Source organism: Spea bombifrons, chromosome 1, assembly GCF_027358695.1.
Source record: "Spea bombifrons isolate aSpeBom1 chromosome 1, aSpeBom1.2.pri, whole genome shotgun sequence".
NCBI classification, from domain to species: Eukaryota; Metazoa; Chordata; class Amphibia; order Anura; family Pelobatidae; genus Spea; species Spea bombifrons.
Window position 1 is genome coordinate 12,423,564 of NC_071087.1, and position 27,185 is coordinate 12,450,748.

At 38.9% G+C, this 27,185-nt stretch overlaps 1 protein-coding gene across 3 annotated transcripts in view; it reads left to right on the forward strand.

The window, feature by feature from the left end:
* Positions 1 to 27,185, forward strand: part of DOK7 (docking protein 7) — a 42,223-nt gene that overhangs the window by 7,808 nt on the left and 7,230 nt on the right. For all 3 annotated transcript variants that reach the window (XM_053458232.1, XM_053458233.1, XM_053458235.1), the window contains exons 5-9: positions 13,115 to 13,234; positions 15,014 to 15,112; positions 17,497 to 18,353; positions 21,072 to 21,111; positions 21,769 to 21,837. In XM_053458232.1, coding sequence (XP_053314207.1) covers positions 13,115 to 13,234; positions 15,014 to 15,112; positions 17,497 to 18,353; positions 21,072 to 21,111; positions 21,769 to 21,837 — 1,185 coding nt within the window. The remainder of the gene's footprint in view (positions 1 to 13,114; positions 13,235 to 15,013; positions 15,113 to 17,496; positions 18,354 to 21,071; positions 21,112 to 21,768; positions 21,838 to 27,185) is intronic.

Here is a 27,185-nt window from a genome sequence, read left to right on the forward strand (position 1 = left end):
CACACTTATTAAACATTCATAGCACTGGTGGAAAAAGTAGGTGAACCCTTGGATTTAATAACTAATCGAACCACCTTTAGCACATCAGGCCTTCACAATGTTCAGGAGGAAGTTTGGACCATTCTTCCTTACAGAACTGATTAAACTCAGCCATATTATTAGGATGCCTTGTGTGAACGGCTCTCTTGAGGTCATTCCACAGCATTTCTAACGGGTTAAGGTCTGGGTTTCCGGCTCTGCCTTCTCCAAAAGGTGGATTTTCTTTTTTGTGATTGTGATTTACTTTAATGTTTAGGGTCATATTTGAGTGGTTTGTTTTATGTCAAAGTAGCTCGAAAACACACCTCCTATTCTGTTACACTGATTGGGCTCCAGGTTTGCTAACTTCTGACTCCAATTAGCTTTTGTTGAAGTGATTAGCCTAGGGGTTTACATACTTTTTCCAACTCCTACTGTGAATGTTTGAATGATGTATTCAATATGGACAATAACAATTCAATAATTTGTGTGTAAAACAGATTGTGTTTGTTCTTTTTTTTTTGTTTGTTCATATCATATTTTAAGACACATTTATACTTAAATGCTGGCAATTCCAAATGGTTCACTTGCTTTTCCGTGCCACTCTAGTTGGTGTATACAGTTAAGTGTATAAATGTACATTCACTTGTCAGAGTCTAATTAAATGCAGAGTAAATATATTCAAGTGGCAAGTACTGGAATTGTATGTAAGTATTTTTTCAATAAAGTGTACTTAATATTCGACTGTATTACACTTTAACACTTCAGCTGGCTGTTACAATATATCCAGCATAATTAGTACTTAGTGCCTTCTATTTACAGCCAAGTGATTGGCTTTGATCTGCCATTTGTTCTTTTATTTAAGGCTAACTTTATTTGAGACAATTATAATAGATTAGTGAAATCAACCAAATACCAGAACAAAACAAGACATCCAAAGAGCCATTGTACACATCATCAGGAATAGCGTGACTCTTGACATTTATGCTGCATGTCCGATAATATTTTAAATCTCAATGTCACCCTGAAGCACATTGTCATTAATGGATGCAAGTTTCTGATCTTATGCTCTAATGGGTCACGTTTATGAATGTCCTCTGTATAGGACATTCAAACACATGTAAGCGCCCTGCTAGCACTGATGTGTGCATATAGGAAAAATAAAACGGATTTAAAAAAATAACCTCTGCTGTGTATCCCGAAATACTAATGAATAAATTATAGAAGCTTATTTTGATATGGAAACACGCAGCAATACCAAGATGGAAAAACATTAATAACATTCCATTGGTTGTCAGTGATAACATTTTTAGAATTGCTCTTCATAAACATGTCCCATTGAGTCATCAGGAGTCCCGGGACATCATGTCACGGTGGTTTGGTAAAACGACAGTGTACGGTTTTCATAGATATGGCAATGAGAACCCATATGCTCTGCAGAAGTGGTGTGACTTCATCCTATAAGATCCCTAATTATTATGTAGGTGACCCTACCACCGCCTATGCTCAGTGACATATTATTGTTCATGTAGGCTAGGTCATGGGTGGAACATATGTGTGTGGCAGCCCCGGCCTATAACTTCATGAGTCAACTGGGACGATAAGAGATCTTACTTGTAAGCAGCACCTTTATACTACAGAGGTCTGTGCTTTGACCAACACAAACCCCTTTGTTGGTTTCATTTGTCTTGCCCAACAAGAACTATGAGGGGCAATGTAAATAAATGAGTTGAAAGCAGTTGAAATTGTATTCCCTGCACAAAGTCTATTAGAGCTTATTCTCCATAGGTTTGTGGATGACAAGATGATTTTACAGGTGATATCCTCACCTTTTACAATTCCATTTGGCCTCAATATAACTTTTCTGGCCTGGCTTTGTGTTGGTGAAGGGATGCACCAAGGTCACTTGGAATTTAATAAGTGTAAATTGGGATACTTGACTGACTTTGTCCTACTTAATAATGAATCAATTATAATTCCATTCACTGTAATTCATGTAAGAATAAATTACTATTAATCTTTAAGAACCAATTAAGCAGCCGCTGTTAGATTACAGATAGAAATTGAAAGCCTTTAGAGACAAATATCTCAAAAGACTACGTATGCAGTAGTCAGTTATAATAAAGTATTATTTTCTTTATTTTTGATATTAAGATTGACAATGTAGTCAGGTACTGCAAAACCTGTGAATCGCGGGGGCAAATAGGTTGTGATCTAATACTGGAAAGAAAGTCTCATCCTTTGCTAACACATAATCTGAATAAGGACTTCCCGGGCTATTAGGGAGAGAGTTTCTAGTGACATTGGGGTTTCAAAATGTTTAATGCATGAAATAGAACGTTTTATAAAATGCCTAGGCAGTTTACAGAACGTCTAGAATTGTATTTACTTATAGAAATATGGGTATTCTGTTTTACAAGCAAATCTTTCTCATACTTTTTCATGAGAATAGAATAGTTGTATTTGTTCCAGAGATTATGGTATTTTGCAGTGGACCAACATATCCAGAGTACAATAACATGTTCTCAAGACCACATAGGCCGCTTCCTTGGAAATTAATTCAATGGAAATTTAATTTTTAGACTTAAGTTTACTGGAAAGTGATTTTTTTATATGCTTTACATAGAAAGATATGTTTTTGGATTGCAGCATGAACTGCAGAATACTTTTAAATATTAAAATCAATAGTTGATTTATAACATTGCATCACATAAATATAGCGGAGAAAACAGAAGCATGCTTCTCTTGCATGCCTCACAAGGTAAAATCCCCAATCATAGATATGTCTTTCCTTTACAAGAGTGGTCATTTGAGGTGTTTGTTATTAAGAATAAACTCTGGAATCTATTATTTTGGTGTCCTATTTTCTGTTGTTGGTTATGATGGACTGTGGCAGAGCCTCAAGTTAAAATTACCTCTTCCTCTATAGAAGGAGTGCATGGGATCAGTGAGTGGTCCACAGTCCCATTTTTGGGACATGCATCTATCTAGTTTGTGGATGTAGGTAAATAAAAAAAACCCCAAATGAAACAATCTTTCCCGGAGAGAGGGAGGTGGTATTTTTAGTATTTTCAGCACAACTTCCTTCTGAAGTTCTGTACTTAATACAACGCTGATATGGCCAAGCATGGGCTATTTCTATATTTTCTTGAAAGTGAGAAAGTGATAATTTATTGTCTCCTTGGGAATTCCAAATGAGAATTTTCACATTTACCTGATTGATATTATTCCCCATATATTTTAAAAAATCCATTGTAAGATGATCGTACAGCCAGGCTTTGCTAATGACGGGGATTAGTCTCTTAGCGTCTTTGGTTTGTGTAGATTGCGTTTCCAGCAGGCCCTCTACACATAGAAAGAGAGAGCCTTGTAACTAGTAAACAGCTGCTGGATATTACGGTGACGGATGACATATGGAACTGAACTGCCAAATATTTGTGGGATGAACTCAGCGCTAAGACATTACTGAGATATGGAATAGTCATGGTAGGATTTATCAAACGGGACGGGATATACTTTCAGCATTTGTAAGGAGAGAATACATTGATAAAATACAGCCCAGATCTTTAACGCTGCGCTGGTTATTACCGACACTTCAATGGAAAACAAGTTATAGAAATGAGTTGTTGTGTTGTGAGCTACAGTTTACTTCCCAAAAGGAGCACGATGGCAATTCGTATTTAAACAAATATTTTTAGCTCTTAAAACTACTAAAATGCACAGTGGATTAGATTTTGCATGGACTTTCGTCATTATATTGTTTTCAATCAGTGCCGTATTTCCCCTTGCAGCTGCTCTAGGCCTGACCCACGGCAGCTTTACCAGCCGCCCCCTCTGCGCTGCCGTTCTTACTGGTGAGTGTCGGAATATGATGTCATAACCTGCCATTCCACTAAGGCTATGCTGATTCAGCACAGTCCTCGATAGTGTTAAAGTCATCTCCCTTTTAACCGGTCTATTGAGCATTGGTGCTACAAATAAGCCTGTTATGTGGCGGAGGGGCTGTTGCTCCACTGGACTGCTGCCCTAGGCCTGAATCTGCCCCAGGGTAATGCCATTTCTCTCCTGGATAAACCCACTGAATCATGATTTTCTAAGATTTTGCAGTTCAATCTTTCTAATGTTGATCACAGACATTATATATATATAATATACATACATATAAAGGCCTTGTTACCGTGGAAACACACTAGGCAGTCCTGAAAGTGAAGCGTACTATGAATCATATGCTATGACCTTTCCTGTCCGCTCCGGCTGAGAATTTAGACCAATGATCTGCCAGTAATTGGGGGCCATAAAAATAAGGAAAGCAATAAAAGATACAACTAATATGAGGAACAAAAGCAATGTTCATTTTAATCTACATTCTGAGAAGCATTGCATGGTTTTCTTAATCATTATAAGACGGGACATTGAATATTTACTGGCAAACAGTTGGTGTCTTGCCGTATCTATACAAAGGCTCTAAATAGGATGTTATAAGTTGGTACACTACCAAATCTAACCGTATAGAACACCTGTGTATTTAAAATAATATTACATATATATATATATATATATATATATATATATATTGAGGAACCTGCTTAAAAATGAGAGTCTTATTCTGATATTTACAATGATATTTAATGATACGCAACCCCATTTTAGATTTTCCTGGTTTTAATAGCATCGGTCTGTCGAAGTTACATGTAATGACAATTAATATTACATAAATTCTGGCAAGACAGGAATGCTGGTTATTTGTAAGATCTATGGCGGCTTCCACTTTTGTGGGTTTAATGGAACATGTCACACAGTATTTATGGTTTGGCAAAAGCATGCCGTTGCATTGGAATTATTTGTAATAGGGCAAATGTTTTTAACCTTTTAATTCAGGGCATCATGCAGAGCTGCGATAATTTTAATAAAACCCAAGGGTATATTATTTCCGTAAGAACCCTAGTCAAAGGTGAATGATTGAGAACCCAGAAAAATGTGCCGGTCGATATGAATAATCTAAAAAATTTAAATAATAATCATACAAGGTATCTCTCAGCCCAGATCCTAAGAGAACACGTTAATTAATATGTAATCAAGTTCACACAAAGTGTACAATCCTATATATTTTTATTTTGTAATGAGCCTATCCTATCCGTTGTTTGAAGCCTACGAAACACTAAGAGAAGGTCCAAGGTTGGAATATTATAAGTCCTTAAAAGTTATGTGGCCCCACGGAGCTCATTCCTCTGGCCCAACATAGACAGGACCTTAAGGATTTAAAACATTTTGGGGGGGGGGGTTTACCTGCGAAGCCAGCCTACCCATACTTGCAGATTCTCTGGATTTCAGCCCAGTTTAGGTATAGACGAGGAGACTTTATTATATGTAAGAACTGATTTTGTTGTGGACTTTTAAAACAATCTTGTCAACATACCAACCAATTGAATGTTTCAACAATCTGGGACATTCTATTGGTTGCTATGGTAATAAGTCCAGTTTTGAAAAGTTGTAGAAGGGTCCTAACCTCCTGATTCTGTAAGTCAAATTGTTATGTGATGCACTACTTATTATGCCCTGTTTACCCATTGTACAGCTCTGTGGGATATGATGGAGCTATATAAAACAATAAATAATAATAATCATAATAATAATAATATAACCTACTCTGTGTTTCCTCCGGAATAGTCTCATTTCTTTATACGCAGTATATTGAAGACAAATATAATGTATCATAGAAGAGAATAACAGCACACAGTTAACTTTATATCGCCTAATAATCCCTTTATTTGTTGAGGGAGCTGCTTAATACCCAGCAGTGATGAGATCTGCTTGTGTAGAATAATTCTTTATTATGAAAGATACAGGCGTAGCACAAATAGCAGGAAATGTTTACGAGCACAAATAGGTTGTATCGATTAGGGTATTCTTCAGAGAAGTCTATATATAAACTATATATCACCTCACAATTATTCTTTTGGGGGTGACATTTCATCCATGTAACGTGTATGAACCAAGTGCTTCAACTTTCAAATTGCAGTAAGGAGCACTAATGAGCAGTTTGGTTTGTGAACATCATACCATCTAGGTGCAGATCTTTATTATTATTATTTTTATCCTTTATTAAGCGCTGTACAATTTAATGGCACGGTTAACACATACAGAACAAAATACATTAATACATACAGATACATCACCATACCTGGGAACTCTCCGGGTTTGACCTAGAGATTGCTGGGTGAAACAGACATAGCTCTATTGCTAGGCAGTCTCACTTTCTCCTGTTAGCCTTGGGCAGGCCAGGACTAACTTCAAAGACGATGGATTTTCAAGTTGGTAACACCTCTATGTACACAGCTCAGCAGCTTAAGTGGTTGGTGGTCCCAACAGCTGTCCCAAAGTCATTTAAAGGCTCATCCTAAACAGGCTATGAAATCGGCAGCAAAACTGTGTGGAATGTACAGGAAAAGTACCAAGGGCACACTTGACATCATCCTTTAGCCTTCTTTCTATGAAGTAGCTAGGTAGGGCTCATTAATATTAATTCAACTTTTATAGAAAGATCACTTAAAGGATTCAGTGATGGTGGAAATATGTGTAACTGCCTTAATGAGAATACAATTCAATAGCACCGCTCCTATGTAATTTAAAGTGTTGAATTTGGGCCGAGGTAGGGGAGCATGGGATGTAACCTTAGAATGACAGCTACACTGGTTCTGGATTTTAGCCTCTGTCCATAATAGTGTTTAACTTCACCATTATGTTTAATACAAACAAAATCAAATAAATAATATTAGTTTAAAAGCAATCGGCTCTTCTGGCGTAGCAGTTAGCCATGGCCGAGAAACACTGTATGTAACTGTAAGTATGTTGTGAGCGTATGTGGCAGAATAGCAGCAATTCCACTTCTATGTATGAACATAAAGCTAGTACTTGCCAGACGCTGACGTTGCTAAATATAGATCCTTGCTAACAATGCAGGGAGCGTGTTTACAAATGCTTTACTCGTAGGCCAGCTATGCACTTTGCATGCTACGATACGCTACTTACATACAACCCAGCAAACATAAGCAAATTCTTCTTAGATCATTTTGCTTACCCACGGCCGGGCCAGCTATGACCCCCCCCCCCTGTTCCCTGACTTTGGTTACTTTCTCCTTCGTGAGGCAGATTTAAGGTAGTGATGTGGGGTACATTATTTTCTTTGATCCCACAAGAGTTGACATCTGAGCTATTGATAGTCTAGCATTGTCATCCCTGAGAATGTTTTAAATGAGTACACAAAACAAAGCAAGAATTCAGCGCATATACCATTCAAAAAACACCTACTTAAGACATAAATATTGGGGATTCCGTCACATTCTATAGCCATATATTGCTTAGCCCGCCACTACGTCAAAGTACGCCAAGTTTGGCGAGTCCTATCTAATTTTTCATCGCTATATCGCTTACCAAGCAGCTGGATCAGAGTGACTGCGCTGCATTTTAATCCAATAGAGACTAAAAAGCCCCCTCTGGACATCATTACTGAGGCTCCTGTGCGGCAGGTGGAGGACCTCAATCCTAGGGTTTGGTCAGAACCTGCTCATATTCACAACACAAAAATACATATAAAACAAAATAGAGGAGCGCACAGCCTAAAAAGCATTAAAGGCATAAAAAATTTGATTCTAGGGTTGCAGGTTCAATAATAATGACCAATAAAAACACACAACAAAGCATAAATTCAGCTGTGAGCTCATGCCCATCAAAAAACACCTGTTTGAGGAATAAATATTGGGTATTCCGTCAGACTATACAGCCAAATATCGCTTAGCCCTCCACTACATCAGAGTCTTATCTAATTTTTCAAAATTATTTTTCTAAATGAGTTCACCCTGAGACTCTTGTAATAAGGAATTAACCCTTTAACAGCCTATCTCAAAGATTCTGTTTAGTGACTATAATAATAATAATAAATATAATAACGCCACATTTAATAATACGGAAATCTTGACTTGTCATTATTTAGAAACAAGCTTATTTGTGTCAACTGCTTTATAAGCAGGGGAATCAACTATCAACCATAACATACTGGGAGCAAAAAGCACAAACCCACAGTCTTATATATACATACTTTAAAAATGTTTAAATTGATCCATGTCAGAATGGTGCAAATCCACATAAGAGGCAACATTCTAACTGATTTCATTTGATGTCATTTGATTGTAGTGACATAATGTGGTTAGAGGAGGAATTCCTATTGGGTTAACATACACACGGCGTAAGGGGGAGACCAGTATTTCACACATTCGCAGTGACATGTTCTGACATTCTGTCATTTAGATATTAAACAGGATACATATATGGACAGTGGGGGCTTGACGCATGTTCCTGGGGGAGTTTTGGTAAGGTGATCACATTGGCTGTTTTTTCCAGGGTATATGTATATTCAATCTTATTATAATATATGGTCATTATACTTCTTTAGCCATATTTTTCCCCAAAAAATAATCTATTGCATCCCCAGTAAAAGTAAATTAAGTAATTAAATTTAGATTACATTCAAATATTTAACTAAGTAATTTCTCTCTACTCGATCATCATTTGAAATCAACATTTTATAATTGAGAGGACAAAATTAACATTATTTCTGTTCAATGAATAGGATGATGTCTATCCCAAATGAATCCATCCTGGATTGTCACTAATAAATCAGAATCATAAGACTCACAAACACTATGTTAATATGTGTACCAGTTTGTCTCTTTCACTGATGTATAGGTGTCATTAAAATGACTGATCACTTGTTTATGCAATTTTGACATTTGCAGCAAAACAGGGTGTTTTTCAGACAGATAATGACTACAGATGAACAATTTGCAATGCTCCATCTTTCATAAGAGGTTGAAAGTTTAATGAAAGGGAAGTAATCCTTATGGCTTTGGATAATAGCGTGAAGCCAATGTGATCAATAACTAGCCAAATAGTTTATTTTATGTAATTATTTTCTCATCTAATACGGTATATACATTTCATAATGATTAGGAATTAAAGGAGGATATATCAATTTTTCCAATGTCATTTTCTTTTTAACATAAATAAACCATATCCTACACGGATTTTAAGATAGATGGACAGACTGATGGGAAACGTACATTTTGCATTGAGAGGTTTACTTTTACACGGCGGCCTAATATCCCTCTGGTTGTATATAAAGGGAGGTTCTGATGTGAAGGAATAAGGACCGCTGCCCAAGCTAAGAATACATTTCTTGGTTTTATCCTGCAGATTGCTGGCTGTCCATGGGCAGGTTCAGTAGGCCTGTTCATTAAACATTGCGCAATTAATTGCTGAACAGAAAACGTGACAAATAATCTTAAGGGATCTGTCCAAATATGTGTTTTATAATTTAAGGGATTATATGATCTGGCTATAAAATCGTTTAAAGTGCCTCATCTGTAGAATCAGTGCGACGCACCAATAGTGGATATGTTTTGGAATTAAAAGGCACTAGAAGTTCGAAGACCATCTGGGTTTTGTATGTTCTAATTGAATCAAACTTTAAGTTACAATATTGAGAGAGAATGTTTGTTTCTAGAATTTTATTTAAGGCTATGGTTAATTTGGGTATTTTAAGAGCATCATTCTAAAATTCAAGTAAAGGAGGGTACTCGTTCAGCAAATGGGTTGATATAGGCTTAATGTCCACGATGAATGAGTGCTCATTCTTCACTTGGCTTCAATCAGCTACAGACTCGCATGAAGCAGCGTGCTTATGGTTTAGCTACAAATGGGGTCATTTAACTACCCCACATATGTTCATGTTTGTTTTGTATTAAAAAAAAAGTGACAAACGCTCTTGGCCAATTTTAGAACAGTCAGCAAAATAAATGCTACTTCTGTCAATCAATAAGTGCATGTCTAGAATCTAGAACAATCCTGCTCTGAATTCCTAAAAGTGCTTCAGTTATGTTTTCCGGTTCCCTTAGAAGTCTCTGAACAGAATTGTGAATGGTGCATGCATTTGCTGTTTCATTTTAAAGTTGATATCTTCCCATTTCTAAAAGTTCTAAAAAAACGCTTTAGTTTTTAAGTATTTTAAGAATGGAGCATGAACCGCTTACTGCTTACTGATGAAATAATTTGCCCAACTTAACTCAGGTTGCGCAAACCATGTAGACGGCACTTGCTCTTATTCTAAGAAGACTGATTCATGAACTACTTCTGCTTGACGTCAGAAGGAATGTTACGGTCGGTCACAGCCAGGCCTCTGTCAGAGATGTTCTGGGCCTCAGTCCAAAACTAAAGCCTCGGTCCCTTACCACAATACGGGTTGCTTCATCTTATGATTGGGTCTGCCCAAAAAACCCTCTTAACGTCATGATTAAAAAAAGGGTTTAAATAGAAACCAGAGTATCTGTCGTATTAAACACTCGCCTCTTATTCAATTTGTAAAATAATTAAAAGATTCTATCCCACCTTTCACCTAATCGACAAGTGCATTATATTCTAGTTATTTAATGCTCCGCTGTATTTCAGAATACAGAATATGTTGACGTTGTATATATATAAAAAAAGGTAACAATAATAGTTCATTAAATATATTCAGGTTGTGAACTATTTATTTGTCTTGTTGGCCAGACTTTTACTTCTATTGCGTGACATGAAGTTCAACCATCAAAAGCTAAAGCATGGACTGTTTTCCATGCCAAGAGCAGAGGGAGTCGGGAACAATGCATATAACGCTATACCCTAAATTTATGTGTGTAATAATTACATCATAGGAGTACATGAATTCAGATTCAATGACATGTCTGCACTCTGAGGGTTATATTCACGAAGCCTCAGGATGATCCAAGGAGTTATGGAATAAAACAGAAAAACAAAATACATCTAGACAAGTCGTGATACATATATGTACTGTTCAGGAGCTAGTTTTGTATGTTCCCCTGTCGAAATAGTGCTAAAGAATTTGTCACTCTATAAATAAAATGTACTGAGAAAAAATGGTTACATAAGCACATGCACACTTTGAAGAGATTTAAAAATTGTATTATATGTTTTATGTATTATATACTATATATGCTAACTATAAAAAAAACAATGTGCCTATAATCTGTATATTACCTAGATCATTTATATAATAAATAATATACATTTTCCTATATTTTGTTTTAAAAAAAAAAACTGGGTATCCTACATCAAATCAATAATAATAATAATAATAATAATAATAATAATAATATTTTCTCCCAGCAGAAGACCTTTGCTAGTGTCTGACTTCACATAGCGTTACTATTCTGATTTAGCTCACATAAAACATAAATAGAGTTGGCGAATTATATCTTTTCTAGACTGCCTACAACAAACCAACAACATGACTAATTATACCGTGGTGGAACGCAACTTACTGCATTCATTGCTTCAGTACAACAACACAGATGGGACAGATAACATGAAGTCAAAGTGCATGAGAACGGCCCTAGAATACTTTGACCCTCTACGCTAGCGCTGCCTTATCCTCTCTCAAAATCCTAATAGAATATAACACAAGATGGGCCCTCTTTTTCTTCTGTACCATTATATCTTAACATGTGTTAATCTTTTTGTCAATTTTGTATATTGTCTTACTGTTATTGTTGGCTTTCACTATGCCGTATTGCAACACTGTTACGGAATCTGTTGACAGTCTAAAAATAAAACGTAATCTATAAATGTAATAATGAATCAAGCTGACTTTCGTGTTTTGGACTGAAATAAGAGGAGATGAATGTGAGAAAAGGGTATTTGGCTGTAACATTACAGCCATTGTCTTGCTTCTGGTACTCTTTGGATGCATTAGAGGAGGCTGATGGACTTTTCAGCAGCTAGAAGACTGAATTCAAGGACTTTATTCAAGGAGTGAAGGCAACAAACATACCTAGGGACCATATGACCGTGTGAAAATATATTATTAAGAAAGTAGCTCTTTCACTTACTTTGCTGATTTAAGCATCTTTTATATCTGAAATGCAGTATAAGAAGCAAAATTGCTAGTACTATTCAATGTCCCAAACCTCCCCAAAAATAATTCTTTAATTATGTAAACTGTTGACTCCACATTTTATTGTCCTGTGTGAAGCAGATGCAGATTTTGCCATAGGTTGTTCTTAAGTGATTAGACCTACAGAGGAAAGAGTAAAAAGTCAGATATGCCAGAGGTTGTTAGCATAAAATTAGCTTAACGGAACCTAGAAGAGAGCACAAGCAGCAAATTGGGGGGTTCCAAGATGCAATATTACCTACCTCCCAGTAAGTAAGTAAGGTGTGCATGAGGACAATTAGACAATCATTCTACTAGATCCAAAGTTTATGAAGGGGAGGACTGACCAGCCACAAATCATTATTGGCAATGGTGTATTCTGGCCTAGGCCGAGAGGTCCTGGGGAAGAGCAGAGGACCTGTCGGCCTAGGCCAGAATATAGGGAGCCCGTTGCCCCCTTGGGCAATCAGGCTGCCTGTAACACCACGGTGGGGCAGCGGGGCAGTTAAAAAGGAGATCTCCACCACGACCCACAAATGCTATGGATATCTGTGGCGAGTCGGCAAGACCTTCATGGTTCACTTCTGCCGGCGTTGAGCATCCTTAAAAGGTGAAGTGCCGGGATATGATGTCATATCCCGGCATTCAGCAATAAAGAGAGCACTGCAGAGGGGCTCCTTTAGTGATGAAGGATGTTATGAATAAAATGGAATATCCCTCCCAGTGCAATGGTGAGGATTTAGAAATTTGCCGCAGAATAATTTTTTCGTATTTCCTACTGTATATCAGTATAGCACGTCATTCTTTAAGTTCCGTATTAAGGGATAGGTTATAAATACATATATGTGTGTGTGTGAAGAATTCAATTACTGAATTTTTGCAAACTCTCTAATTATGGATAATTGCAAAATGTGCCGATCTAATCTTAATGCATCTATGATAAATTGTATTTGACTAATCAGACATTGTATAGGTGTCTTAAAACAAAATATATAAAACATAATTAAAGGTATTGATATTCAGCCACATGGGATATTGTTATATAATTATATATAGGAAAGTGTTACAAAGTTTTCCTGCCACCACAAAATAAAACCCTATTTGTTGCTTCAGGGGCCGGAGTATTCTTCCTGTCCTGCACAGAAGGAGATCAGATCAGCTTTCTCTTCGACTGCATTGTTCGTGGAATTTCTCCTACAAAAGGCCCGTTTGGTCTGCGCCCAGTGCTCCCAGGTTAGTACAAAAAGTGCATGATAAACGGGGAACACCAGGGATTTCCATAGATAACGCATACGGCGCGGGACATTTATAATACAATACCACTAACGGGAATGCTATTCAAGGAGCAAAATTTATATATTTTAAGGCTGAATAACCTTTCTGGTGATAAATGTATCCTCACATCTGCAGTTTACATTTTCAACCACTCGCTGAAAAAAGTGCTAAAAAATAAATCTTTTTGGACTCCCATGTTAAACTTCCGACCTGAAGAAGAGAGGATAACTCTCAAAAGCTTGTTTGTTTTGTTAGTCCAATAAAAAAAAGTATCACTGCATCTCGAAATACTTTGTTATTTGACTGAATAACACTGGACTTATACGGCTAAACCCATTTACTAATATATATATATATATATATATATATATATATATATATATATATATATATATATATATATATATACTGACAGTTATACCTAAATGCAGAAGTGACCGAGTTGGTGTAGTGTTGCACAGAGAGTAGACAGGCACCATGTAAATCAAATAAATGAAGAACGGAACATTCTAGAAGAATTACCACCTACTATTAATAGTGCCCGTTAAAACAGAATCTGGGTTTAATTACGTTTATTTTTTTCCTTCTTAACCGTGTTGTATAAAACATCCTGAAGCACACAATATTCACTTGGACTCCATGTGTGCTTCATGATACCCCATTGCATCTACCTGTAGCCTTCCCCTGACAACCCAAGCAGAATGATGGCTTAAAACACAATGAAAAGTAATTATTATGGGCATTTAGTGATGTCTGGCCACTGATTTACTGCCAATGAAACCTTCTGTGTAGATACCTTTGAAATGGCCAAAGAGGGGACACATCTGTGGTGAGTTGAGGCGAGTTGAGGCTTTACCAAGACTTTTTATGTCATTTTAGAACTTTTGGTATTTGGAAGCAGAATAATGTATTTTATGAAGACAATTTAATTTAGAAACATATTTACATCTGTTTTTATGTAGATCTGCGTAGGCTTATACTCTGAGTACCGCAGCAATCATCATCCAAAACAGAAAACACAATGACTATATTAGTGCTTAGCTTGTAGGCCACAGCTTTATTCAGCATTATTTTGTTGTAGCTGTTTAACCTTTTAACTGTGAACCGGTGACCATTATTCCCAATACAGCAAGTGCCACGAGTCGCCGCCTCCCCAAACCCATTTGGTTACTGTAAAAGTGTGTGTCGAACGAAGCACGGGCCAGGGTGGACAGGCTAGGAAACAGCAATACAGAAATAGAAAACCCACGTAATAATAGTGGGAGGTCAGGCAGTAATACTGCACCTTATTTCATCATACAGACGGGGAAATAAAAAGGTAGGATCCCTCCTCTGACATCATTTTAAGACCCTTCATGACACTGTTGCAGCTCTTGCCCCAGTAAGACTCAGGAGCTGCTCCAGCATTCATGCCCTCACTCTTATTGCTAAATAGAAGTCACACCCGGGAGGATCCCTTTATAAATACTTTTAGCCAAAACGTTGGGAGATATCCTGAGTCTTCACTCTTACTCTCTGTCCAATGGTGGCAGATTGTGCTTTTCTAGTACATTCCATCTATTCTTTACATAATTCAGTGTTCTATTAGACTCCTTTGGTATTGCTCCATGGGGAGGGGGTTTATAATTTATTCAATTTATAATTAATACTTTTAAGGCTATACAACACTCCGTAAGATGTACACTTTGTAGGTACACATGTATATTGTTCTAACTTGTTTTGAATTTATTGTCATAGACCCAAATCTAAACCCAGCCTACATGGAAGAAAGGGTGGAACATGAAACATTGCAGCTGGAGAAACGTCTCAGTCTCCTCTCACATCAAAGCCTCGGAGGTAAGATTAATAACATTTAATCTATGTTATCCTCTATGACAATATGGAAATTTTACAGATATTTGCAGGACAAGAGTACATTTTTTTTTCAAAACAATCTCTGATATTGGGTTATAATGACAAAACCTAAACTGCCCTTGTCTATTGATAAATACATCTGCACTACGCAAAGATAGGTAGCGTTCTCCTGGTACATGCGAAACCCAGATTCGCCTATTAGATTTCCAGATAGTGAAGTGTGGTTTATAACTCAAGAGAACTCATTTCATTGCATGTGCTGATGTTGCTTCCAGAGACCCTTTGAGCTACAGAGGACAGGCTGTTTTTACATGCTACACGTCTCGGCACTCTGCGGGCCGGCTCTGTGCATGGGCTACCACTTTGTGGCTGAGTAGCTATTACTTCTAGGTGCTTCCACTTCACAATAATAACAGTTATGGTGGACCAAGAGAGATCTAGCAGGGCAGACATTGTGATGACAAAAGTGGCATCTTGAAAAGCAGGGTTTACATCCACATTTAAAGTCCTCAAGCTCTTCTACTACCAGTGTGTGTCTATAGAAATGGCTGCCTATGAGCTTGACTGTATACACCTGTTGGCAATGGGTGCTGTGAAACACTTTAACTCAATGATTAGGAGGGGTGTCCACACATTTGGTCATATACTATGTATGTCTGAAGAATAAACACCCACAAAAAGGTGTCTCTTTCCCCCAATGATCAGGAGCTCGTCCAGGTATTTCTGTATTCCCTTAGGGTAATGGTCATATTGGCCCTTAATAAATGCCGTGCTCCCCCATAAAATGTGTAGAGCTGATATCAGCGCTTTATAAACAGGGAATGAGCTGTGGATTACCCTTCTTGCTGATTGCAATATCTGTTATATTGTCATCCACTCAGCCTGCACAGTGCTGATTCATCTAGTCCTGGCATCTCATTGAAGCTTGATACAGGGGCCACTAGCAGTAACAGTAACCCTGTACCGTCCCTTCTGAGACTGGCTTTAAATGATAGTCTTAACTATCAATCCTTAGCCATACAATTTGAAAACTCCACCTAGTTCTTCCAGTTCAAACTGGGACAACACATTTAGATCGTATTGCATAAAAATCAGATCCTTCATCGGTGTTGAGAAAACCAGCCCCCAACGAATGTGATATGATCTATAGTATGTTATATATAAATTCTTTAGCGTAGTCTGAATGCTCCCTGTGGTCACATATGGAATTGCAAGAATGTTGCGAGAAGGAAATTATTTCACACTTGTTCTTAAATACATCCCTACTACACAATTAAATAGTTGGCATAACATTACATTGTGATATACTGAGCATGGCCATTTGATGTCCCTTTAGTACTAAGAGGTGGATTAAAAATCTCTGTTTTATTAACATGACCTTTTATTATTATCAACCACCTACAAAATGAAAAAGTAATAATTTATGTAAAAGTAAAATAGGTAAGAATATATAGAAAGGCATTATGCAAAACTACAGTTTCCAGGAGTTCAAGCTCCGTGTCATAACATTACACTCGGATTTTACTTTGTTTTGCAGGCAGCAATCTAATTCAACCAGGGTTATAATCCAATTCTGGAGCAAAGTGGTAAAGTCATTCACAGAATGACAATGATAACACTTCCACAAGATGTCAACTTATAGACAACCACGTGACTCATGGCTCTCCCAATCACACAACTCACAGCGCATACACAAGAACACAGCTCACAATTCAGCTGCTCCATCGACTGAGTGCCTTGGTGTGGTGCCAGAAGAGATTTAAAGGACCATATGTAACTTGCAGGTCTTTTGTTTAACAACACTGATTTGGCTTCAGCTGGCCATCTGGCACACCTGGCAAATGCCAAACGGGCCACTGGCTTACAGCGCCTCACACTTACCTGATCTGCCGCTCCATGCACAATTTGCGAGTTTAAAAAAATGCCATGCATATCTAGCCAGCGGCAGCACATAGATTATTTGGCAACTGCTTCTAATTTAATGCGTATCTGATTTTCCTGTCACAAAAATATGGGTCTTCATAAAAGAAATAGAAATATACAAGGGGGGCACGCAATCTGAAAAGCATAGACATTCAGATTCCTGGGTTGCTGGTAGAATAATAATTACCAATTAATACATAAAACAAAGCAAGAATTCAGCACATACCCAGCCAATACTATTCAAAATACACCTGAGGCATAAATATTGGGGATTCCGTCACACTATATAGCCGTATATTGCTTAGCCTGCCGCTACATCAAAGTACCCCAAGTTTGGCGAGTCCTGACTGATTTTCCATTGCTATAAGAAAAACGTAACTCAAGCATGAATAATTATTGCCTTTACACATGTGTAAATGTGCTTCCCTATTACTTTATTTTAGGGGATGACAGAAGTTTATCAAGTTCCTCTACAGACACCAGTCACTCAGATGCCAGTGCAGGAAGTAGACTGACAATCTGGCCAGAGACATCGTCGGCCAGCACTTCAGCGGAAAGTCACGGGATGGCAGCAGCGAAAGGCATTCACCTTGGAGAAGATAAAGCCTATGCAGATGCTCTTCATTCTGCAAAGCCCCCTCCTAAGCCCGTAAGGTCTAGACAGTTGCAGGAAATAGGTCGTCAAAGTTCTTCTGACAGTGGCATAGCTACGGGTAGCCACTCTTCCTACTCCGGGAGCTTCTCTTCCTACGCTGAAAGCCTGGACATTTGCCATGGTGAGGAGTTTGGCTCATTGCTTAGCTTGCCATTGAACTTTGCTACCGACCAGAATGTATGTACTTGCCAACATACTAATCCCCAGAGAGGCTCTGAGTATCAGATTCCTGGCTCTGTAAGACATCTATATGACACACCCAGAAGTTTACTACCGGCAGCTGGTAGATGTACTCAACACAAGAGTTCAGATTCCACATTATCCAAGGACCAGTCACGTGCAACTCAAGGCATTAGTGATCCTAAGCTATTGGTACCGCACGTGGAGGCAAGAACAACAGTTGAACAAAGCCAAGATCGGAGTAGGCATTCATCCTTACTCCAAGAAAGCAAAGACGATGAGACGTATGTGGATTTTGTTCCAAGGTGGACTGCCACAAAACCTCCGTCGCAGGTTCCAGAAACAAAAAGTAGCGATGTGGTTCCGTCGGTTCCAGGGGCAACTGACACTTGTGAAATATGCAGTCCTCAACCTGGAATTACTAGAGCCCTGTTTGCAGCTTGTCCTGTCTGTGGTGGACTAAAGGTAAATGTTTCTTTTATAGGCTTTTGTGCAGAAACTATATCTAACCATAAACATCCTGATAATTATACTCACAAATTTGGTTAATTATTCCCCAGAATTTGACCTACGCAGGAGGTTATGCATTTCTTTGTAGGGAGAGGAAACGGAGACAGATTGCCCTATGAGGGGATTATGCTCCCTGGTGCACCATTGCACCATCGGCCTGTTGGAGTGGTCGGTGCCTAGTTGGCATAGCTTCCATAGTAATCTTAACTGGCTTAGGGCATCCATACGAGGTGGAGTGCCACCATATGACATCATAACCCAGCTTTTACGGAAGCTGCAGAGGCAAATGCTGATGGCAGTTGAAGAGCTGCCCGGGGTCAGGCCTAGATCGGTGGTGGCCCATAACGCCTGATCAAACCAGTGTCAATCATATCAGGACACAAGTTAAAAATATAATGCGGAGCACAACATAATATTACATACACAACATAGGGGTGGGGAGGGGACTAGGCACGTATGCTCTTCTAAACTGACCTAGAGTTGCTATCATCCATTGGACTTTAAGTTGCAGTAAAATATCCTTCACAGCCTGTGACGGGGCACACAAGCCCAAGTAACATGGAGGGAAAGGATAGGGAGGGCAGTAAAAAAGGAAGAGGAAAGAGACTAAACAGCCAATCAGAGCACACTCGATGACCTCAAGCCCTCCCACTCTTCCTGTCTGAGTGCAGATGGACACTGGGAGAGAGGAGCCGGCTCTGCACTTGATTAATCCAATGATATCTTTACTTGCTGTAGAGCAGCTCCTCTCTACCAGTGTCCGCCAGCCGTGTTCCCTACAAACCAAGCCTACTACAGCGTAGGGACTTAGGGCCCCCTAGGGCCCTGGAGAGATTGCTCCATGTGCAGCTTGGTTAATCTGACCCTGACTGGGTATCGTGGTTTGCAGGGATATCCCATAGAGGAAAGGGTCTCATTTTTATAGCGTTCACATCCACCCTGACAGTACCCTACGGCACCTAATGGGAAATCCAGGCCTGTGTGTTAGTAATCTGATTAGGAAAGGCAGCTATGCGAGAGGAATGGAGACAGAGTGTTACAGTATCTGGTGTCATGGAGATTGTGTTGTAGAAATGGTACGTATCCGTTTACTGGATTTTGTAAGTAAAGAGTTTTGTACCGAGTGTCTGCGTGTATTAGCACTGCTGAAAATAGACGGTCTGTTACATTATTCCCACCAAATTCTGCTACCGGCATTGCACAACGAAGCATTGATCATATTAACAGCTTCTACGAATGGAACACTAAATGATCATTCGATCGCCACCCTTTCAGTTCGCAAATAAAAACTTCACAGATCATATGAAGTCAATAATTATGAAGGCTGCATTTTAATTTAATGAGAGAATAACCTATGCTTGCCTGGAGCATCCCATGCCATGTGAAATATTTGCCCCAGCTTTGAATTACATAAATTACCATGGGTATTAACCCTTTCCATGCCTTGCTATGTACATTTTTGTGCATAGTATTTTGTAATATGGTGACCAGACTTCCTATTTTATCCAGGAATGCTTGTAAAATGCCTCACGCAGGGCTGCAATGACGAATGCATTCCTGAACTCTGCTATCCATAAACCTGCCACACGTGGTCCTGTTCCAGGAAGGATGGTCCAGACTAGGGCTAGCTTTCAGTCTCTATATATAAAAAGGGTGAGGGTGCAGCGAGGTAATGTGAGACTGGGACCAACGCCAGTTGGGTGCAGAAGGGGGTGTCGAATTGGGCAGATCAAAAGAACTAACATGGACCATTGTAATTGGCTGCTGTTTTGCAGCCTTTATGTTAGATCCAGCAGATTAATAGGAACCCATAAAACAAGGCCCATCATAATAAATAGGAACCCATAAAACGACGCACATCATTAAGCGTATCAGTCATAAGTCTATCCAATTGTCAATTTTGTAAAGTTGTGATGCTTGTGAAAAATTATATCACAATAGATTATTGTGCTTAAAAAGCATGCGACCAAGAATGATGTGATTAGTGATGAAGGGCAACCTAAACAATTTGGGTTATTTGCTTAATAAAGCTGAAGAAATTACACCTTTTCAGTTGATAAAATGATCAGATTTAGATTAATAAACCAGCAACTGACCTATGATAATAGAGATGCTGTGTGTAGTATGGTTAGTAATTAATTGTTACCATTTTCCTCTATAAGGCTGCTGTGTGTAAAATAAATCATTGATTTGGCCAGTACCCATGCCTGCCAGACCAATGCCCTAAACCAAATAAAAACACATGGCTACCAACCTTATAATGACATCATCCATAGCTTTATTCAACACAGTAAATAAAAGAATGCAAAGACGAGAAGGTGGGGGCATGATGCAAGCAGTGGGGAACGCAGGGTGTCCACAATAAAAAGAGGGCGAGCACCAGCCTACAGAAGGCTCTAAAGCATATTAGAAATGTAGAATTTGATGACAAATAAGAACCATTCAGCCCATCTAGTTAGTCTGTGTTTTTCTTGCTTCAAGCCATTGTATTGCAACACAGTAGCAAGCATTTCCCAATGGGAAAGAGGGGCAGATGGTGTGGGGGGGGGGGGGGAATAGGCCAGCAGCCATGCCCTCTTTCCCCACCGGTCCAAGGCGTGTTTTCCTTAATGTCGTTATTGTATTCTGTAGTTGCTGTTTTAACTGCATTGTAAACTTTTTGTTGTTCTTCAGGGCGCCTCTGGTCTGCATTCAGGACCTGCCCCTGCACAAGGTAAGATTAGAAGGAATCTATTCTGATTTAGGAACTGATTTATCCCGAGCTGTTCTTACATGTTTACTCACACGTACTCCACGACAAACATGAATACATCTCTATATATATTTATGTAATAGGACATTTTTAAATCACAGCAAAATACCTTGTAATAAAGAACAGTTTTTCAAGTAAAAAAATGTAGTTTCCTGAACTTTGTGTGTTTTTTTAGATTGTGTAAAACAAATATGTCCCCGTGCATAGGGTGCTTACTGTAACGGCTGTCTGTTTCCCTGTCTGAGGCACTTACTTCGAAGGTGCCACTAGATTCTTGCCATGCTGGCTTGTCACCATTAAAATCACAAACACTCCAGGAATTAGCGAATGTGACAAACATGTATCCCACTACATTCTACCTCAAACTGCACCCACCAAGTACGAGTTTAGGTCTTACAGCAGACCAGGTGAACAAAGTGGCTCACATCTGGTGTTAACGGGTCAAGAGCTTCTCGTCTGGTGTTTCTTTAATTCATATGTTTACTAGTGATTGCACTATTCCCAGTAAACAATGTAGCAGCCAAGTAGCCAAGTCATCATTGCTGTTGTTTATCTAAGATGAACATAACATTAATTATGTTGACTCTCTCCCCCATCTTTGGTGGGCTGACATTACAGGAGCATCCTCTTCATTGGTACCAGGAGCGGCAAGACCTCCAAAGGGACAAGCCACGCTAGCTAGCACAGGTATGTGTCACAGTAAGAGCCTAATGCCATTCATCACTGTGATGGTTGCTGTTTGTACATTAATCCTAGAAAGGTGCAAATATATCAGGACCAACCTGTATATCCCCAGGAGAAACATGAAAAAAGCATTGTCCATAAGACAGACATGTGTGGCTGACAGGCTGAATGTCAGGACATGGAGGCACGTGCAGCGATCATAGTTTGGAACGCTGTCATGGTTACGTGTGAAAGTGAGGCACTGGAGGGCAGTCAGTATTATTCAGTCTCTTAGGGTTTTATTTAGATAATCTGCTTTAATAGCATTATTGTTATTTGTTGACTTGCATGGCTCCATTGTGATGATAGTTTTGGAGACTTTCCGCAGCTGTGATTTTTTTGGAGATTTTTTGGCCACTCGAACCATCCTCTTCACAGTGAATTAAGACAACATAGACACACATCCTTTTCCGGGTTAATTCATAACACTTCCTCTTGACTAGAACTTCTTAATTATTGCGGTGATGCTCGAAATGGGCATTTTCAATGTTTTTGCTATTTTCTTATAGCCAATTCCCATTTTTGTGTAGGTCAACAACCTTTTGCCGCACATCACAGCTACATTCCTTGGTCTTACCCATTGTGATGAATGACTGAGGGAACTTGGCCTCTGTGTTACCCAATATTTATACCCCGGGTCATGGCTGAACATTTTCCTGTTCCTAGTCACCTAGGTGTACTAAAAAAAATGTAAACCATCAATAGGAATATACTTCAAATATATATATATATATATATATATATATATATATATATATATACATGTCTATGCTGTATATAACACCGTTCAAAAGTTTGGGGTCCATTAAAATGGACCCGTAACCTTTACCACAGGGTGCTTATTAGCAAATGAGTATCCATTCAATGACATATCATAGGGGGAAATGCCATGTATCATATTATTCCAGTAACAATCCATTGTTTAAATATAGGGAGCCTTCATTTTTCCTTATTAATGTTTTACCAGTCTCTCTCTCTTTAAATGTCTGCTAAACTTATTGAAACCATTTTATGCAAACAGGTCAACCGAAAACATTTACCCCCAGCAGTTTTTAAATTAACCCCCTTTCCTGTCCAGGTTCTTATACCATATACAGTATCACGGCTAGAGGATAGATATTCCACGGTTGCTGAGGATCATGGGGTTGTATGTCTGCAGCAGTTGGAGGTCTGCCATTTTGTCAGTCCAGTAAATTGCAAAAAGTATTTGGGGAGATGTATGGGACATGGCATTTACACAGATGTGGATATATACCAACTCTACCAGCAAAAATTAGTGTGGACCACCTATTATCTACAGGACATTACTTAAAATAAATTAATTTCAACAATCTAAACCACGGTTCAGAGACACATTAACAGCATTAGACAACCTCTGTACAAAATGTGGTGCTGTGTTCCACACTTTTCTTTTGAAGGGACTAGTCTTATTTTTTTTTAAGGATCCTGCTGCACATAATGTGACCTCGCCCTGAACACCTATCTCCAGGGTACGGAAACCAGCACGGTGCAGGTGCTGCTATTCAGCTTTTGGTAGTGCATTACCTATTAAATCTTTTATATTTGTGTGTGTAAGGGCAGTGTATACGTGTGTAAGGGCAGTGTATGTGTATATGTATGTTTATGAGCAGGTGTGTGTAAGGGTAGTGTATGTGTATATGTGTGTGTATGGGCAGTGTATATGTGTGTGTATGGGCAGTGTACATGTGTGTGTGTATGGGCAGTGTATATGTGTGTGTGTAAGGGCAATGTACGTGTATATGTGTGTGTAAGGGCGGTGTATGTGTATATGTGTGTGTAAGGGCAGTATATGTGTGTGTTTGTGGGCACTATATGTATATATGTGTGTTTATGGGCAGGTGTGTGTAAAGGCAGTGTGTATGGACAGATGTGTGTAAGGGCAGTGTATGTGTACATGTGTGTTTATGGGCAGGTGTGTGTAAAGGCAGTGTGTAAGGGTCCTGGGAGGGAGGCTAAAATTAGCCTTTTTTAATTAAAAAAAAAATATCTGCTGCTGTTGACTATTCTTCCAATGTTACTCAGCCAGCTTTATGGTGGACACCTGGCTGGCTGAGAATTGTAGTTCACAGCCAGCATCTGCACTTCCCATGATGCTCAGCCAGCATTATGGAAGCAGTATGTCTGGCTGACCCTCATGTGAACTGTAGTTAACGACAGATTTGGGGACAGGTGTTAGTTGTGAATTACAACTCCCCTGGTGTCTAGTCATGGTGGACACCTGGCTGGGTGAGCACGGGAATTCAATTCAATGTGTTGGTTATTTTTAATATGCATGACTGTGCGGACAAAAATGAAGTGTGTTTTAAGTGGCGATGCAAGCGCGACATTGTAAAGTGCAATTGCTTGTATTAGTGAGTTCAGCACGAGCGATTTAAAAAAGAACTGTCCCTCTTTCGCATTTTGAAGTGTTGGGAGGTATGGACTTGAGTGACAGCTGAAAATGTGGTTACCTGGTTGATTTTGTTTTAGAAAATCAGACTGAGAGTTTGTACTGATGCCCCCCTGGAGCTATAGACAATAATTTGTTGAGGTTATTCTGTTCTTGTTTTTCCTTATGCAGTGGAGTTCACTTTAGTGAGATTATTAGATGCCCAGGACAGGGATTTAATTAATAATTACAGAACCTAAGGCTAAGAGGTTATGAGATCAGCTACCCCGAAACATTAATTACCTCATTAAAGGGACACTCCTGCCATCAAATGGTATTTTAATCATAGAATGTCCCTTAATATAAACATGTTTTTCCTGCTTGCAAATGCATGGAGAGTTTTCCTCCCATCAGCTCCTTGTAGTGCAGGGGTAGGAAGGTGTGTGCGTTTTATTTTTATTTCTTACAGGTAAAGAATGCATATATTAAAGGTACTTTATTATGCATTCGTGATTGGTGGGGCTGTATGTGGCAGTGGAGTGTCCTGAATCCAGTGTAATTACATTAATTCATTATAATGCAGTGTCTCTGCACTCAAGAAAGAGAGCCTAATCTACTAGAAGAGGGCAAATAGGAAATCCTTGCTAAATAAACAGCAATCAAGACCTCGCCACGAGGCTGCTACGCTTGATTGCATGGCGGTAAATTAAAAACGCATACTTGTTATCGTTTATATTAAAGTACTTCAATTTACTAGCAATACTATGACAAATGCATATACATTTTAAATGCATTCATTTTCTTTAATCTGTATTGTTGGGATCATCAGACACTGACAATATGTTTGAATTTATATAAGGAATATATATAAGGAACCATCAAAGTAAAATACCAATTAATAAGTATAGTGCGTGTTTAACTAAAACCATTATGGGTTTTTAGGACACAACAAACCCATGTTACGGCAGATTGTTTTACTTCCTGCGTTACAGAAATCTGTAAGAAAGGTACAGAAATTCTTGCTGGCATCCTTGTAGTTCTCAAAAGATACTTTTTTAACATTTAATGTGCATCTCCTGCATATAAATCACTAGATTTCTCCTCTTTCTATTTTGATCATTATTGCTCCTTCTCTTTATCTTTCTTTTTATCTATTTGTTCTTTATTTCTCCTCCTCTTTCTTTCACATTTCACTTTATCTCTCCTCCTCTTTACCTCACCCTTTTTCACTACCTTTCTGTTTATCCCTCTTCCCCTATCTCTTTATTCCCTCTTCTCTTTATCTCTCGTTTCTCCCTACCGCTCCTCTTTCTCTTTTATCGCTCTACCTTTTCTTTGATCCCTTTCTCATTATCTCCCATATTTTTCTTTATCTCATCCTTCCCCGTTTTCTTTAACTGTCTTCTTTCTATGTGTTTCCTCTTTTTCTTCCTACCTCTATCCTTTCTCTATTGATCCCCCTGCTCATTAACTATCCTCATCTTCCTCTTTCTCTCTCCCCTTTCTTTTCATCTCTTTTTGTTCTCTTTGTCTCTAATCCTCTTTCTCTCTCCCATTTCTCCAATTTCTCTTTATCTCTCCTCCTCTTTACAGCACCCCTTATTCCATACATCTCCTCTTTCTGTTTAACGCACTTCTGCTTTGTTTTTTTTTTATCTCTTCTCCTCTTTCCCTTTCTCTCCCATGCTTTTTCTCTTTGTTTTCCTTCTCATTATCTCCATCTTTTCTCCCTATCACTCCTCTTTTGTCTTTTCCCCTTTTATTTGATCTCTTTATTGCACCTCTCCCCTTTCTCTTTACCACTCTCATTTCTCTTTATCACTCTCCTTTTTCTTTATCTCCCCCTTTCTCTTCATCTCATCTCTCCCCTTTCCCTTCTTCTATCTTTGTTCTATATCTCTCTTCCTCTTTATCGCTACCTCTCTTTTTTCTCTTTATCTCTCTTCTTTCTCATTATCTCCCCATTCTCACGATCTCTCCTCTTCTCATTATTTTTCTCTTCTTTCTGTCACTCCTTTTTTTCTCTCCAACTCATTGTCCCTCCACTATAGCTTTACCTCACTATCAATTCTATAGTATCTTACCTTTATGAAGTCTTGTGGCGGGAGCACATCTTTTTCTTACACGCCTCTGTTCAGGATTCCACTGTGGTGTGCCCAACCTTACTGCTGAGCGCCGCGACATGACATTGTATTCTGTCGCTCAGCATTAATTACAGGCAGCATTACAGGGGGGAATCAGTGAAACGCACCATATCCTGGTGCTCAGCAGTGAGGTCCGGCGCACCACTGGTTAAAGGGAGAGCTATGATTTTCCTTACTGGCCCTGCTCCTCCCGCAGTGGGCAGTCCAGTCTGACACCGTGGAGGCACCCCCAAATGATCTGCGCTCTATGCCACCCCCTACTTTGCTTATAGGTAGCTCGGGCCTTGGTGGTGACACTTTTGAAGCATTAGTATTATCTTCACCCATTTTTGTCTAGACTTACTGGTATTAGAGTGTCAGTTCCATTAGTATGGTACCTCCTCTGCCACATAACCAGGGACAGATTACCCTATTGACTCAGCTGCCATAGCAAACTTGCTTGTCTTCTTTTAACCCCTTAATGACAAAGCCTGTACATGTACGGGCTCAAAATGCATTGTTTTCAATGGGTTTAGGCACCGCCCATTGTCCTTAAGGGGTTAAATGCAGCTTGCCAGAATATAATGTCATGCTCTGGTGCTCAGCATAGAGGACAGCGGCTGAAGGGGTACATGATGGATATCTGTGGTGCTGCCCCCCGACCTGCTATGAATTTGAACAGCATTTCCAACACTGTGAAACTTCTTAAAGCTGTGTTGACAGCAAAATTGATTATATAGCAGAGAGCGTCTTAAAACCCAGGAAAATACGTTGTAACAAGTGAGACTGTATAAATTGTA